Source organism: Nelumbo lutea, chromosome 8, assembly GCF_056320005.1.
Source record: "Nelumbo lutea isolate HS-2025 chromosome 8, American lotus-T2T, whole genome shotgun sequence".
In the NCBI taxonomy this organism is placed as follows: Eukaryota; Viridiplantae; Streptophyta; class Magnoliopsida; order Proteales; family Nelumbonaceae; genus Nelumbo; species Nelumbo lutea.
Window position 1 is genome coordinate 34,555,370 of NC_142691.1, and position 17,793 is coordinate 34,573,162.

Genomic DNA, 17,793 nt, shown 5'->3' on the forward strand with positions numbered 1-17,793 from the left:
TCATGCAGTCCTAGATCAGCCAGCTTATGAGGGAATAAAGGGCTGATCAGTCTGCTTTCAATTGCCTAGTTCTTTGATTTTTTAGCAGATTTCAATAATCAAGAAGATGATTTGTGGTTCAACATCAAAATCAGGAAGAACTGGAGTGCAAGGAAGGGTCCTAGTCAAGTTGGACTCTTTGTTTTTGGTTTGTTGTTGGGTTCTCAGACCTTTTTGGATATCTTGGAGTTTTTTATAGGGGGCAGTTCAGTTTCTTGGCTTTTCTGAGCCTTTTGGAGAGATCAGCACCATGTTTTTCCCTCAGATCTCGTGTAGGGAGATTTCTCTCCAGGTAGGGTTTTTTTCCTCCAAAAAACCTTTCCACTTTTTTTTTGTCAGATCAATCTGATCTTGGAAGTGTTTCTACCTAGTCCTTTTCTTATTTTAAGCTAACTGAGTTGAGATGGAGAGTTGTAGTGTTGAACAAAAGTCAACTAGTGAACTAGGCCTGGGAATAGGAAGTGCCAGTGATCCTTTTGGATCTGCAATTATTACTACTGTTAAATTGGATGGTATAAACTATTTAGAATGGGCACAATTAGCCAAGATGGGTATTGGTGCTTGTGAAAAACTAGTGTACATTCCTGGAGAGGAGAGGAAACCTGATACAAAGGAGATTTAGGATGGGGTAACTGAGACCTATTCTCATAAGAAAAATGTAAACAGAGCATACCAGTTGAGGAACCAAGTGATTAATACAAAACAAAGAGATAGGCCTCTTGTATTTCTCTATGTTGAAGACACTTCGGAAGGAGATTGTGTATTTTGGAGAGTACTAAGGATGCAAAAACCTATAAGAAATTGATAGAGAAGAATAGGATTTTTGAGTTCTTTGTTGGGCTAAACCTTGAATTTGATATTTCCAGACAGCATATCCTTTCTAGAGAAAGTGTGACTCTTTCTTAAGCATATGCCCTTGTGTCTAAAGAGGAAAGTAGGAGGAATGCTATGATGAGACAGTCTAGGATCGACCAATCAGCTATGCTTAGTACAGTCAAACCTAAGCTAAAAGGAGAGAAGGAGAGCAATGAGACTAGGAGGGAAGACAAGAAAGACCTGGTGTATGATGTATGATTACTGCAAGAATCCTAAGCATACCAAAGATACCTGTTGGAAGCTACATTCACATCTTATACCAACCTAGTCTAGGAACAAGAAAGGAAATGCCAATGTGACAATTACTAGAGACTCATCAGGACCCCAATAACAACACAAAAACAACTTGAAAACATTTAACCCTAAGACAAAGATTAAGACTTCCCCTTAACAAAAATCAGTAATCCCTTAGGCACTTCTTAAACATGTATACGGTATAAGGGACTTTGCTGTTGAAGACACTTGAGCATTTCAGCAAACACTTCCACTGCAACATGTGCTACGAACAATCCAGAAATAAAGAAGTATTAAATAATTTGAAAGGTCAGACAATCTCATGAACAATTATTCAAATAGCTGCTGTGCACCTCACATATGCATGCTGGAATCAGAATTTTGTGGACAAACATTTACTTATGGTTGTTGGTGGGTGGAGTCAGGCACTGTAGTGATCTGCCTGAAAGATGGCAAATGGCACTGTAAAGGAAGGGGGAAGGCTGAGAAGGTCTGCAAAAGGGGTTTCAAATCTCAGATCTAAAATCTGATGGGGCAAGGGAGTATCTGGAGAACGAAGAAAGTACTCTCAGAGACTCATGAAAATTGGGAGGTAAAAGGTGTGGATGTCCTTGGGAGATCCCTACTTATAGCTTTCCTGAGGGGCATTTCCTTTTCTGCAAAGTTCCTTTTGGAGACTACAAAGTTGATTGGTTTGCACCATTTGGACAGTTGGACTAAATGGGGCTTCACTACGTGTTCATACAGTTACCTTGGTACTCGGGCTCCCGCCCTTTCCCGATGTGCACATGTGAGAATGTGAGTTGCTCAGGCTTTCCTACATCCTTGGTGAGAATGTAATGAGAAATTGAGTGTAATGGTATTAGATGTCAATTTGCAAATGTGTCATGGGCACACTAGGTGGTTATTCCGTCAAGGGTTTAAGATATTAATGTGATACAACGTGCATAGTTCTCATCACATCTTGATAGTGAGTTACAATTGATCACATTCATAATACTGTGCCATTGTCTTATTGTTTTGCTTACAATATGTGATGATTAATCATGTGGTCTTACATTTGTTACTACACTCCCTATCCATTAACCTTCAAATATGAAATTTCACCCTCTTGGTTTAGCTTAAATCCTTCAAAATCCAAACAGACACCCAATAGAAAGGCACTTTCTCCTTCAAACAGCCACCAAGAACAACCAACCAAAAGAAAAACAGCCCTGATCTTTTCAATTTGTTTCACCACAACTTGGGGCATCCTGAAAACCAACATATAATAAATAGGAAGGTTATCTAAGGTGGATTTAATCAAAGTTATTCTCCCACCTAGAGAAATATAATTGTGTTTCCAACCAGCTAATCCCTTCTCAAACCTTTCCACCACTGGATTCCAAAAGTTGAGTCACATAAACATATATGACAATGTATACATACAATTGTACACACATATTATGTAATTACATGTTAATTGTAAACTATAAGCTACAAATTATATCAGTAAATGATTTAATGACAACTTAGAACTTACACCTGCTTCAGGAGAGACAGATTGTGGATCAAATATTAATTGCAAATGAATGTGTTGAGGCTCAAAAGATATCAAGGAAAAAGGGAGTTGCAATCAAGTTGGATTTGGGAAAAGCATATGATTTAGTGGATTGAGGGTTCCTCATTAACATTTTGAGGAGTTGTGGATTTGGAGACTTATGGTGTAAGTGGACTAAAGGATGCCTGCAAACAACTCATTTTTCAATAATTGTTAATGGATCAGTGGTGGATTTTTTTTAGGGGATTAAAGGCCTTAGACAAGGGAATCTTCTTTCCCCATTCCTTTTTACACTAGTGGCTAAGGTCCTTAGTAAGTTGTTATCTAGAGCTAATTGTTTGCAGTTATTCAAGGGGGGGTTGGTGGGAAGGGGCAATGTTCTAGTCACTCACCTTCAATATGCAGATGATACTTTGTCTTTTGTGATAGGGAGAATAGAGGTGTGGCTAACTTGAAATTGGTGGTCAATCTTTTCGAGAGAATGCCTAACCTGAGTGCAAATTGGAAGCATACTGGAAGGGCTTAACCTAGAAAGTGAAGAGCTTACATCTTTGGTTGAAACATTGGGATATGAGAGTGGAGATTGACCTTTAAGGTACTTAGCCTTAGGTTTACCTCTAGGAGATAACCCCAGATTGGCTAGCATTTAGAGTCCAGTGGTAGAGAGAATTGAATAGAGACTAGTCGGTGGTGGTCCCTATCATGGCATTCTTCCTCCTTTCCTCAACCATGTAAGGTATGATCTAGCTTCCGGTAATAAAATTAGATTTTCGGAAGATGTGTGGGTGGTTGAGTTCCCTTTGAAAGATGTCTTTCCCTCCCTTTTTGTCCTACCCAATTTCAAAGGTAGACGTGTAGTTGACTTTACTGATCTTCACCACTCCTCTTCTGGGCTGGTTTGGAATTCGAGGCTTACGTATTAGGCTCAATTGTAATTTAGGTTGGGGGATTTGTCTAATGCTTGACATGCTTTTTGTTAACAACTCTTTGTTGTATATTCTTCTTTAATGTAATAAATCTATTCTTTGTGGTTGTTGATAAAAAAAAACCTTACACCTGATTCCAAAAAAATGGCAAAAGTTTTGAATAACCATCCTAGTTCAATGTGTCAAGACTGCTGGAACAGACCAACAGAAGGCAGTTAATCAGTTTTACAAGAGGAACAGAAGGCAATTAATCAGTTTTACAAGAGGAGGCCACATCAGCACAACTAACCATCCACTTGTAACAACAACTGCCATCCACTTGTAACAACTGTAACAATCAAGATTGTAAAACTATAAGTAGTAGAGCAGAAAAGGAATAAGGGAATGACTCTTTTAGCATTAAGCTCTCTCTCTCTCTCTCTCTCTCTCTCTGCTTCCAAGAATTCAGGAGGTTGGCCCCTCGAAGAGCCCTGAGTTAGGCAGGTTCCTAACAATTTGGTATCAGAGCCAACATGACCAACACAAGAAACACGTCAGTAGACACCCGAATGGATCAAATGGAGGTAGAGATCCATCGAATGTCTTCAGATCTCAATGAAATGAAGGAAGGCTTAACTGCTCTCCTCCTTCGACTGGAGCAGGGGGCAGCAAACACTGATAAAGGAAGCCAAGAAGAGCGCAGCAATAAAAACAGCCGCAGAACAGGGGCGGCAACAAGAATAGCCAAAATTGACTTCCCCATCTTCTCAGGCGGCAACCCAACTCCCTGGATTCTCAGAGCCGAAAGGTATTTCGATTACCATGAAACACCGAGGCTAGATAGGGTATAGCTCTGGCTTCTACGCATCTTGAAGGGGAAGCTATCCTCTGGTTTCAATGGTATAGAAGGGGGCACCCTCGTCAAACCTGGGCAGACTTCACGGACGCCATGACTGTCCATTTTGGATCATCTGGGTTCGAAGATCTTGATGAAAATTTGGCAAAGCTACGGCAGGTGGGATAAATGAAAAAATACCAGATGGAGTTCGAAAGGCTAGCCGTGAGAGTCCAAGGGTGGACGGAGAAGGCATTGGTGGGAAGCTTCGTCGGCGGCCTAAAAGAAGAACTACGACTGGAAGTGAAAGCGATGCAGCCCACTTCGGTCATCAATGCGGCAGCACTAGCAAGATTGTATGAGGACAAGTTCAATCGAGCAAGAAAAGTGCAACGACCATGGGGTCCAGAAGCAAGGGAGCAAGAAAGGACGACAGCACCAGACAAGGAGGAAGGAGTACTAGGCCCAAGCCCATTGGTTCCTTTCAAACGGCTGACCTGGGCAGAGATGCAAGCCCGCAGAGACAAAGGTCTCTGTTACAACTGTGAAGAGAAATTTGAGTTGAGCCATCACTGCAGGAAACAACAAGTGTTTCTCCTCCAAACAGATGCCGAAGAGGAAGACGACATCACCGGTTGCGGAGAATCTAACCCAGGGTGGGAAATACAATCCAATGGCATGCCTGAAATATCCTTACAAGCCCTTACGGGACTTGCGTCCCCTCAAACAATGAGAGTTGCAGGGCTGATTCTAGGACGCCAAGTGTCAATCCTCATAGACAGTGGCAACTCCCTTAACTTCATAACTCAAGTCTTGGTGGATAAAATGGGACTTACGGTTCAACCAACAACGGCCTTTACGGTTCATGTGGCCAATGGTAACAACCTATCTTGCAATAGCATTTGCGTGGGCCTACCACTAAAGATTCAGGGTCATCAGTTTGCGGTGGACCTATATCCTCTCCATCTCAGTGGAGCAGACGTGGTGCTAGGCATTCAATGGTTAAGACAGCTAGGACCCATGGTCTGTGATTGGACCCGTCTTACCATGGACTTCACATCAGGAAACTCTACAGTCCATCTACAAGGGCAAACATGCAAGGGCCCAAGGCCCATCAATCTTGCAACACTAACAAAGCAAAGAGGAGATCCAGATCAACCCATATTCATGCACATGGACTCAAATTTTCCTACTTAGATCTGCAATTAAATTTTCCTACATTAGGCCTTGAGGGCAAGGTCGCTCTAAATGAAGGGGGGATTGTCAAGACTGCTTTTAAAGACCAACAGAAGGCAATTAATCAGTTTTACAAGAGGAACAGAAGGCAATTAATCAGTTTTACAAGAGGAGGCCACATCAGCACAACTAACCATCCACTTGTAACAGCAACTGTCATCCACTTGTAACAACTGTAACAATCAAGATTGTAAAACTATAAGTAGTAGAGCAGAAAAGGAATAAGGGAATAACTCTTTTAGCATTAAGCTCTCTCTCTCTCTCTCTCTCTCTCTCTCTCTCTCTCTCTCTCTCTCTCTCTCTCTCTCTCTCTCGCTTCCAAGAATTCAGGAGGTTGGTCCCTCAAAGAGCCCTGAGTTAGGCAGGTTCTTAACACAATGTATATCAAAAGAAAATATAAGGATCTTTAGTTTTTAGCTATGTGTAGTTGTGTACACTCATTATGACCCAAATAGGTTGTAGACACTCGTGTCAATATAAAATGGAGCATAATCACTTATTTGCCCTTCCTTCATAACTTCTGGTTGTACAGTTTCTCTAATATTAATGAAATTGATTACTTGAGTTATTGATAAAAAAACCACTTACTTGCCCCACTAAGATGTTTATATCCGTACCACCCTCCTAGTTGATTGTCTAGGCAATAGGCCTCCAAAACACCTACTAATTGCCTAGTTGACCCCTAGGAAGCATTTTGAATACACTGGATTATCTAGCTATTTAATATAAATATAATCCTGATGAGTAATCAAAAATTTTATATGCACAATAAGAATGTACAAATAAGGGGAGTTGCATCCCCTTTTCCATATGCTAGGTCCTATGGAATGAAAGAAACATTAGACTTTTCGAAGACAAATAAAAAACACTGAAACACTCGTGGCCCTGGTTGGGAAGCTAGTAGTGGGTTGGGTTTGAGTGCTACCAGATGTTGATCAAATCAGAAGACTTTTCTTGAAATTCAATTGTTGTATTTTGGATCAGTTTTTGTTCTTAATTAGAATTTGTTTGATGTGTTTAGTGAGGTGCCATCTTGTTACCCATTGGATTGTAACTCACTTTTTTTTTGTTAATGAATTTTCACTTTACTCTTCAAAAAAATAATAAGAATGTACAAATAGAGATCAACAACACCAACAAGGCTTTAGATCATACCATACACCCTAACCAGTTTTTGAATGAAAACTGTTTTAGTGGTTCAGATAAGTCCTGTTCAAAGAGAAAGAGAAAGAAGGAGAAAGTTGTCGAACTAGAGAATCTAAACCCTCCTAGTCGACCATAATCTCTATTATAATAAAATAAGGGTGCAAAGTCAACCCCTATTGAAGTATGGGACAAGAGAAATACAAAAAAACAAAACAGAATTGCCACATCACTACACTACTTAAACTATAATGAAAAGACTAAGTCACCCTTACTCAACCAACTCTAACACTCCCCTTCAAGCTGGAGAATATATGTCATATAATCCTAGCTTGTTACATATATAGTTCACTCTCCCTGAACTCAAACCTTTTGTGAGCAAGTCAGCCCATTGATCACCTGAACTCAAGTGTTCTGTGCTTATCTCTGTGTTTTGTCCTTTCATGGAAAACTGGATTAGATGAGATGTGGATTGCAGCTTGGTTGTCATGGTACAATCTCATAGGTTTGCTCATTGAGAATCCAACTTCTTGCAGAAGATTTTTCAGCCATACTAATTCATATGCGGTGTGTGTCGTGTCCCTGTATTCAGCTTCAATACTACTCCTTGCCACAACAGTTTGCTTCTTACTCTTCCACATCACCAAATTTCCTCCAAGAAACGTGCAATAACCTGTAGTGGATCTCCTATCAGACATCGAGCCTGCCCAATCTGTATCTGTATACCCAACTATCTCAACTCTTCTCCCTAGTTTGTACAACAACCCGCGACCTGGAGCTCCCTTCAAGTACCGTACAATTCTAAGAATTGCATCCCAGTGAGGTATTTGGGGATTTTGCATAAGTTGGCTTACCACACTGACGGCAAAGGAGATGTCTGGTCTAGTAATGGTTAGGTAGTTCAGCTTCCCCACTAACCTGTCTATATCTTCTAGGATCATCAAACATTTCACCCACATCACTGCTCAACTTAACATTTGGTTCCATGGGTGTTTCAGCTGGTTTAACACCTAAAAACCTTGTTTCTTCCAACAAATCAAGAACATATTTTCTTTGGAATAAATTTATACCTTGTTTCCACCTGGCAACTTTTATACCCAAGAAATACTTTAACTTCCCAAGATCTTTTGTTTGGAAATGGTCTTGCAAGAAGGCCTTTAGCTTGTCAATCCCTAGTCTGTCACTACTAGTTATGACTATATCATCCACATAAACCACTAATAAAATCTTTCCAGCTTCACAATCATAGTTGAACACTGAGTGATCGACCTGACATTGTTGCATGCCAAAATCTTTCACCACTTCACTAAACCTCCCAAACTAAGCACGAGGAGGCTATTTCAGCCCACAAATTGCCTTTTTGAGTCTACACACATTACCATCCTCCCCTTGAGCAACAAACGTTGGTGGTTGCTCCATGTAGACCTCCTCCAAAAGATCATCGTGGAGAAAGGCATTTTTAATGTCAAGTTGAAACAAAGGACAATCATACATAACTGCCAAGGAAATCAAGACACGAACTGAACCAATCTTAGCAACAGGAGAGAACGTCTCCATATAATCCACCCCATACAATTGAGAGTAACCCTTAGCAACCAGTTGGGCTTTCAACTGTTCCACACTACCATCTAGTAAATATTTAACAGTATACACCCATTTACAACCTACAACATGCTTACCTGGAGGAAGAGTGGTGAACTCCCATGTGTGATTGTGTTAAAGAGCAGAGAGTTCCTCCTCCATTGCTTGACGCCACTCTATTGAAGTAAGAGCCTCCTGGACATCCTTGGATATAAATATAGAGGACAATAAAGAAACAAACTGGCAATGTGAAGTGGAAAGATGAGAAACAGAAACATATTTAGATATGGGATGTAAGGTACAATTACATTTACCTTTCCGCAATGCAATGGGAAGATCTAGGTCAGAAAGAGGTAGGTAGCTCTAGGATAGTAGCAACTACAAGATCCGTAGATGAGGTAGAAGCTGGAGGAGATGCTGGTGTCTATCAATAAGTATACACATGTCGGATCGGTGGTCATTCAGTAGGAATATGCACTAGAGGAGGTGAAGGCTCAAAGGCATAACAAGAACAACTGGAATGAGATCACCAATGGGAAGAGGAAGAGGGATCAATGGTGAAGAGGCCAGGACATCAAGACCCAAGAAGAACGACAATGACACAAAAAAAGTGACATCAGGACAAACAAATGACTTCTGAGTGATAGGATTGTAACACTTAAATCCTTTCTGGGTCCGAGAATAACCAAGAAATATACACTTAATAGAATGTGCACCCAACTTGTCTAAACTAGTGCCTAGATTGTGAACAAAGCACACATACCCAAAGACTCGAGGAGTTAATGGAATTGGAGATAAAGTGGGAACAAAATAGAAAAAGGAGACCAACCATGAAAGATGGATGAGGGCATCCGATTAATGAAGAAACAAGTTGTGAGCAATGCATCACTCAAAATGCTTAGGAACATTCATATGATGAAGGATAGACCAAGCAATCTCAAGAAGATGACGGCTCTTTCGTTCAGCCACCTCATTTTGTTGAGGGGTGGATGCACACAAGGTCTGATGAATGATGCCATGTTGTTCCAAATATTGTTGAAAGGAAGTAAGAAAGTATTCTCTGTTGTTATCTGAATGAATAATTTTTATTGGAACATCAAATTGCGTATGTATTTCAGCATGAAATTTTTGAAAAATAAAAAACAATTCACTTCTTTCTTTCATTAAATAAATCCATGTCATCCTTGAACAATCATCAATGAAAATGACAAAATACTTGTAACCATTATAGGACTCAATTCTAATTAGACCCCAAACATCTGAATGGACTAAAGCAAAATGACACAACATACTACTATCAACCCTAGGACTAAAGGAAACCCGATGGTGTTTCCCATGCTGACATGACTCACACTGCAAAGAAGACAAATGACTCAAAAAAGGAACTAGTAGCTTGAGAGCTTTGAGAGATAGATGTCCCAGCCGACAGTGCCATTGGAGAGGAGTCAGGGATGTCTGAAGTGCAACTGAAGATCCACCACCGTCAAAATAATACAATCCATCGACTTCATGCCCTCCACCAATCTTCTTCCCCATCTTGAGATCTTAAAAAACACAAGATGAAGGGTAAAAAGTGATAGAATATGAAGGGCCTTCATTAATTTACTAACAGACATAAGGTTGAATGGAAATTTGGGCACATATAAAACAGAGGATAAAGAAAGAGATGCAGTATCAACATCACCAACACCACAAATGGGAGAAGAAGAACCATTGGCTAGAGTAACAGTTTGGGATGTGGAAGTTTCAGAGAGGGAAGAGAACACACCTGGAGACCCGACCATGTGATCAGAGGCTCTAGAACCAATGATCCAATGAGAAGGTTTGGATGCCAGACAAGCCATACCTAGATGAGCAGTGGTAGCAGTGTTCTATTGTGAAATGGCCTGAAGGAACCTCTCATACTCATCTCGTGGTACACTCATCATCTCCTTCCTGAAAGCATATGTAGATGTAGAATGTATTTGATCTGTCTGTTGATTATCACTCACATCACCACTACCAACAATTGCATGGTTAGCTTATGTGGAAGGTGGGCCATGTAGATCTAGATCATAAAAGAAATTAATTGAATGTCCCTTCATGCCACAATGTGTACACTTCCTAGTAGTGCGCCCTTTTCCTCTACCACGGCCTCCCCTTGAGTCACGACCTCCACCACTTCCACTACCACGACCAAACATGGGACTACCACGGCCTCCTCGAAATGCATGTCCCTCCCCTCTATTTCCACATCCACCTCTTCTCGCTACAGCAAACACTAATCTGTCAGAAGTTGTAGTACTCTCTGTGGGTCCTAGGGAAATCCTACAGAGCCAAGTAAATACTTCCTCAAGTGTAGGAAGAGCAGAACCTCCCAATATTTGTGCTCTAACTGGTTCATATTTTGATTTTAACCCTACTAAAAACCTGGTTACATCTAGTTGCTCCCGTTGTTGTTGCTGAATTTTGACATCTGAAGTGAGGGGGTGATAGACATTAAGTTCATTCCTAAGGTTCCTCATACTGGCATAATACTCTTCAAGGATTTGATTTCCTTGCTGTAAATTAAAGCACTCCTGATAGAGCTGATATACTCTCGTAGTATTGTCTTGTCCAAAATCAAGTTTCTTTGCATGATTCCATATTTCCTTAGTTGTATCTAAGAACATAAAGTTTGCACTTATCTCAGGTTCCATAACCATGTCATGATTTGGGCATTCTTTTGTTCCCGATGATCAAACCCTGGAGAGTCAACTGATGGTTTATCTCATTCACATGTTTCACGTTCCTCTTGGCCTTGAGAAAAACCTCCAACGACTTGGCCCATGGCACATAATTTTCACCACTAAGTTTAATTGATGTCATCTGGACACCTAAATAGTTTGAGGTAGACCTATTGATAGACCGGGTAGCCCAATGGGTTGGCCTAGCCCGGCCCGTTATAAGTCGGGCTTGGTCATAATTTTAGGTCCGCAGGCTCAAGCTCGAGCCTAAAGCACCGGGCCCGACTTTTTGCGGGCCGGGCTCGGGCTTTAACAAAAAAGCCTAGCCCGAGCCGAGCCCGACTTGATACTATATATTAAATAATAAAAATAAATTTTATTTAATAAAAATATATATATACAAAAATTTTTCTTTGTTCTTCTCCTTTTTTCCAAGTCATAGTGAGATGTTTTTTATTTTTGAGTTTTGAAGGTTTTTAATATAAATAAAACACTTTTTTATTGAATAAAAGAAGAAAAAAAGTTTGTTTTCAAATTTCTAGCCGGGCTCGGGCTCGGGCTTGGGCCCGAGTGTATTCTGTTGATACATATACAAAGCCCGGCCCGGCCCGACCTGACCCATGAACAGGTCTAGTCTGAGGGGATCACCACATTAGATTTCTGATCACCACCACCATCTCCAGTTGCTGCCATTATGTTCTCAATACACTAGATTTCTCCTAGTTCTGAATTATCAACCAACAAAAAGGATTTCTGCTATTCAATCAACACTGTTGCAATCTGCACATCACCTTATGGCACTTTCTCAACCAGCCACCATAAGAAAATACTAACATATACCACCATTCAGACACATTTGGCCATCTCCTTCAAAAAAAAACTGATTTCTCACACCACTACTGTTAACCACACTATTTCTCACATCACCATTCAAACACAAACAAAGAAAAAAAAACCTTGAAACTACTCAGTAGAGGGTCTGTAACACAACAAACACCACCACACAACCACTAGGGCTATCACTCATGGTGACAGCAATATGAGAACTACTCACCTAGGGCTGCCACGCCTTCCTAACACCTGTAATGGGGATTGCGGCAGTCCTGAATCACCAAAAAAAAGGTTGTCGCAGCCTTCTACTGCATGTGCCACAGTCTTCTACCTGTGCAACTGAGATTGCACCTCAGAGAAAAGGAGAAAAGAAGAAGAGAAGAGATCACAGGTCCAGGAACTTGAGATCGCAGCCTTCCTCTCTTTTATTTAGTGCTCTAATACCATGTTTTAGTGGTTCAGATAAGTCTTGTTCAAAGAGAAAGAGAAAGAAGAACTAGAGAGTCTAAACCCTCCTAGTCGACCATAATCTCTATTATAATAAAATAAGGGTACAAAGTCAAATATACATCTAGTTAAGTATGGGACAAGAGAAATAAAAAAAAAAAAACAAAAAAGAATTGCCACATCATTACACTACTTAAACTATAATGAAAAGATTAAGTTACCCTTACTCGACCAACTCTAACAAAAGCAAAACTCCCTTCCTTTAAAATAGTTGGAATCTTTAAAAGCCAAGACTCAATCTTTAAGAAATTACATGCACTGGGCCACTGGCACAAATACATGAGAAACTTTATTATAGGTAACACAAGGGAAACATTTTCCAATCTATCAGATATCCTATGATTGCTCTCCTTCCAAACAGTTCAGAAGGTCACAAAGAGAACTATGTCTAAAATAGTATCACATACACTTTTATATTGTTATATGAAGGTTATGTTTGTCTAGTACACCAATGGCATGTTAATGGAGAAGGGTAAATAGAATAGAAATAAGGTACAAAAGAATAGAGAGGCATCACACCTAAAAGAATAGTGCACATGCATTATGCCAATATCATGTATTTCATGCATTAGTTGAAGTAGGATTCTCATCATAAGAACTACTTAAAGACCAATTATAAGATTTTTATGTTTTTGTTGGTTTTGACTTACATTAAACCTGATAGTCTAAAAAGACTTCTACGAAAGCAGTCATTGTTTGTATAATTAGTAATTCATCTATGCATTTTTCTCATATAAAAATATAGCTCTTTTTAAATAGCCCTATATTTATCATATTAGTTCATTCTTTTGTTGACATAATGAAATCTCATGAGGTTTAAGTCCCATGCCATGAGGATTACTAAAGCACAAGGAGTTCCTAAAATCCGGTGCACGAGGCATAAGGCAAGGCATGCACCTGAATGAAGCAGGGCACCACCTTTAGGAAAAAAAAACAAAATAAAAATTTACTATACAAGAATATGAAAATCTAAATTCTGGAAGAAATAAAATATTTCAAAAAAACAGTTGGTTAGATTATACATGTTATTAACACAAAGGTTGTACCCTTGTATGTTCAAGTCTCTCATGAGTAATTGATTACACTCTAAGCATCATAATCTACAATATACAAAATTACAAATCCAACATCAAATTCAAGTTAATTCATGAAAACATAGCAACAAGCCAGGTGAGGCGCACCTGGGTTCAGAGGTATACACCCACAAAATGAGCCTAGCCTGTGAGACTAAGCATACCTGAGGCATGCCTTTAAAAGACCACTCACATATCAGAAGATTCTAGTGCCTTGCCTCACGCCTCCGCAATTTACAACATTAGTCTTAACCTAAAATCAAAACCCATAGGGCTAAAGGCACTTAAATTGATCTGATATTAGAAAGAAGATGAACGAATACTTATAGCAGGTCCTTCCACTGCACAATCAAGTATAGCTCCTTATTGATAACATGCAACCCAAAGAAACCAATTAGGTCATATGAAGGTCTTTCCATTACCCACAATAAATTATAGGTCCTTGATGGTAACATTCAATCTAAAGAAACCTACTATTTAATAAGTTTATGTATACCTTTCCCAATAGTAAAGTCCCTGCAATAAAAAGCAGTTACGCCTATTTTGCCAATGGCTTATTCAATTTATATGCCCAAAATATTTGACAACTACTAAAGAAAAAATGCCAAGCTGAAATGTCAATCATCTTGAAACATTAGAGTTAACCTAACTATAACCTGATAGGAATCCATAATTAAATCTAATGTAAACAAAAGAGCAAAACCATATAATCAACTTCCATCTCCAAATCCAGAAAATTAATTAATAAATATCCTTAGATCAACAAAAAATAATAATTATACTAATAATAAACAAATCTACCAAAATTATAAAAAAAAAGTCAAATATATTACAAAGCAAATGAGAAGATAACTTACCAATTCCGTCCAAGGACCTCCTCCGCTCGATATCCAGTAGCTAATTCGAACCCAGTATTGACATAAATAATAGGATGGTCAGGCTCCAAAGCATCCGTAACGACGAAACCACACGGAGATGTCTGAAGCAAGCTCCCAATTGTAAACGACAGCGGTCCCCCATCATTCAACAAAAAGCCCTCGTCATCTCCGCTTCCATCTGAATCACTATCCCACTCCATATTTCCTCTCAACTCCACCCAAAAGTAATCGTTTTTTTTTCTTCTAAATCCCTTCTGGGTTTCAGCTTCCCTTCAACCCATCTACACAAATGATCCAAAAACGTGCAAACACTTGCAAAACACAATTTCCCCCCAAACTGAGACAAATCCAGAAAATAAAAACACGAAATCAGACAATAGAAACCAAACCAAACACAAATCTCCCCAAAACCATTCAACCCACAAATGTATGTACTCCTACGTATGCAAAATGGACTAGAAAAGAGCTACAACAGATGAAATAGTACCCTAGTCTTGGAGAAGAAAAATGGAGATGAGATTAGGGTTTTATTCTTTACAACTGTATGTATTTCCGAGGAGGGACAGGTAAGTAAAGGAAAGAAATGGAGAGCCTAGCGTTCTGAACGGAGAGGAGTTTTGAACTTTTGATGGTCTTCATATAACGAGTGGCGTAAGTTGCTGGTAAGGTCTAGCGAATTTTAGCTACAAACCAACCGAAAGCGCTTAGGGAGAGAGAATGTTAGAGAGAGAAAGAGGTAGATTTTGGAGTAGAGAGAGAGAGTAATCTTACTCGACTCAAAATATCTCGCTCGAGTATTTTTTTGCCATTTACACGTGGTGGTGTCGGAGCTGGAAAGAACAATCGAGTCAGCTCTTAGGTGCGCAATACGCTTACGGCGCACGCAGACTTCGCATCTCCCGCAAATTTCTTCAATTCAAACTGAAGTATTGGAATGATGTTTTTTTAACCTCCATAAGGTAAATATCCTGATATTCCAAAAGACAGTTCATTTGGAAGAATGGGACCCCGGCAGAAGAATCATCTTGTTTTTGGATAAATCTTTTAAACTACCCCTATTATTTACAAAATTGACAAATGGCACTCTTATTGTCTTGTTGCACTGTTAAGTTTTGTGACCATTAATTAGTTCTACCTGTCATTAATATCCGTTAATGTTTCGTTGAAATTCATACACACATGACATGATGTGATGTATAAATTTTCTTCAAAATTCAATTTTGCCCTTCGTCCCTCTCCCTTTTTCTTCATCCCTCTCCCCAACAGTAGTTACAACAAACCACTCTGCAACCATTTCACACCCCGTCTCTCCGTCGCCATCGCCACCACTGTCGTCGCCTGTATCCAACCACTTTCGATCTTTATTGGCCATCGCCACCACTTGCATCTTTACTTTGTAATATGTGGATCGCGGAACGAGTCCTTTGAAGAAGCATAGCCGGTAAGGTTTCTCTTCTTCTATTCAAAAGAAGCATAGTTGTTTTATTACTGGGCGGAGCGGCCTACATGGGCCAAGAAAGCTGACCGTCCCTCTGCTCTCCCACATAGTTGTTTTATTACTCCCAACATGATCTCACAACATCACCAACAAAATCAGATTCTTCACTATTTATCATTTTCGACCCATCAAACGACAACGAGAATAGAGGCGGCAGCAAACCCCTTTCATCTCCAACTACTCTCTCTCTCTCTCCCTAATTTGAACCTGGTGGCAACCTCCTATCACCCTAATCTCTCCCCAAGTTATTTCTTTTTTCTTCTTCACGCTTTCCCTCCCCTGTTGAGTCATTTGCAGCAGTTAAGGGTACCGCTTGTCAACTACGAGAACCTCCCAGTAGTTGACCTCAACAAAGAGCCAATTGGAGGAGTATGCTCAAGACGCATTTTCAAGCACTAGCAGCCTAATGCGCAACAGCAGAAGTAGCAACCACCACCAACCTATTGCGCACCTGCGAGAACCTCTCGTGTATTATTGCAGGCAACATTTTGGTTTTGTTTGTAATATGAATATAATAAGGACGATCATGGACGAAAATGAAAATCAGATTAATCTTAGCTTCAACTCAAATGAATGAGCCAAACACTTTTGTTTCTACATAGCACTGCTCTTAGCTCTATTGAGTCTAGTTCGAGTCTTCTAGGAAAATCTCTCGACTTTGTCTCTTTGTGTGACACGTTCAAGGGGCACAGAACACGAGTTTGAATCATCTTTTGTAAATAGTTGCAAAAAGACTTTGCATTTGACAACTACGGGTGCTGATAACAAGAGTACAACATGTACAACTAAAAATTATCCAGGCTATACTGGGCGGAGCGGCCTGCATGGGCGAAAGAAGCGTCTCAAGACTACGCAAGTGGGCTTTAATAGAGGATTCTAGCGATTCTACATAGACGGCGAGATAATGGGACACCGGAGCCATCAAGAAAAAGAAATTATGGACCACCATTGATGGACAACGTTAGTAAACGATGAAAGTAATTTGCAAAATGGGTTCCACCTAAGTGAGAGTTAACGGAAGGGTAAAAATGTAAAATCAACTTTTCCATCCCGATTTAACGACGATGACAATTGTCAAAAAACTTAAGGGTACCGCAAGACAACATATAAACAATAAGGGTACCGCTTGTCAAATTTGCGAACATTAGGGGTAGTTTAAGAGATTTACCCCTTTTTTTATAAAACGGGGTAGCATGTCTCACAAATCAGCAAAACAAATAAGATAGAAAGAGGAGAGGGAGGGAAGAAAGATTAAAAGAACAAAGAAGCAAAAGAAGAATAAAGCGCCTCACAAGCCAACCAATCTGCAGCCTGATTAACCTCCCAAAACATGTGTTTGTACCTTAATCCTTTGTCGATCATACTCTTCATCTGAACCCATTCTTTAATAATGTTAGTTATGTTCCAAGGAGGGATAGCTTTCTGGTTGAAACATGAAATAATGAGCTTGGAGTCGCCTTCAATAATGATAAGAGACTCTCTGAAATTCCAAGCCATATTATGGGCTTCCCAAGCTGCCCAAGCTTCAGCTTGGTTAATGGTGGAAACCCCCTAACTCAAGTGCTTTTAAGTCTAAGACTTTTCAAGGTGGTCTCGAGCAATACTTGCTATTGAGTAGTTCCTATCACTATTGCGAGAAGCATCGAAATTAATCTTGATATAGTTGATATTTAGGGATTTCCATACTATAGGCTTCCAATGCTTAGCATTACATTCACCAGTGGATTCTTTGATTCCCCCTAAATTTTCTGAAAAAAGATTTATCGCCCTTTCCAAGACTATTAGAGGAAGAGCAAACTTGTTATTAAAAAATATTTGATTCCTATTTTTCCAATTGCCCACAAGATAAATGCTAGTTTTTCTCTTATATGAGCACTCCCATCCCCTTCGTTCTTTCCAATATGAAACCACC

General features: G+C 39.7%; 1 protein-coding gene across 4 annotated transcripts in view; it reads right to left on the reverse strand.

The window, feature by feature from the left end:
* The window catches only part of LOC148843782 (adagio protein 1-like), a 36,849-nt gene extending 21,713 nt beyond the window's left edge, over window positions 1-15,136 (reverse strand). Inside the window, exons 1-3 of one of the 4 annotated variants that reach the window (XM_088958671.1) lie at window positions 14,871-15,010; window positions 14,363-14,720; window positions 13,614-13,758 (exon numbers count right to left, since the gene is read on the reverse strand). In XM_088958671.1, the coding sequence (XP_088814797.1) occupies window positions 13,614-13,678 (65 nt within the window). In that variant the 5' untranslated portion in view covers window positions 13,679-13,758; window positions 14,363-14,720; window positions 14,871-15,010. Of the gene's footprint in view, window positions 1-13,613; window positions 13,759-14,362; window positions 14,721-14,870 lie in introns of all 4 variants that reach the window. The other 3 variants (XM_088958669.1, XM_088958668.1, XM_088958670.1) reach the window with 3 other exon arrangements.
* Window positions 15,137-17,793: the final 2,657 nt, after the last annotated feature.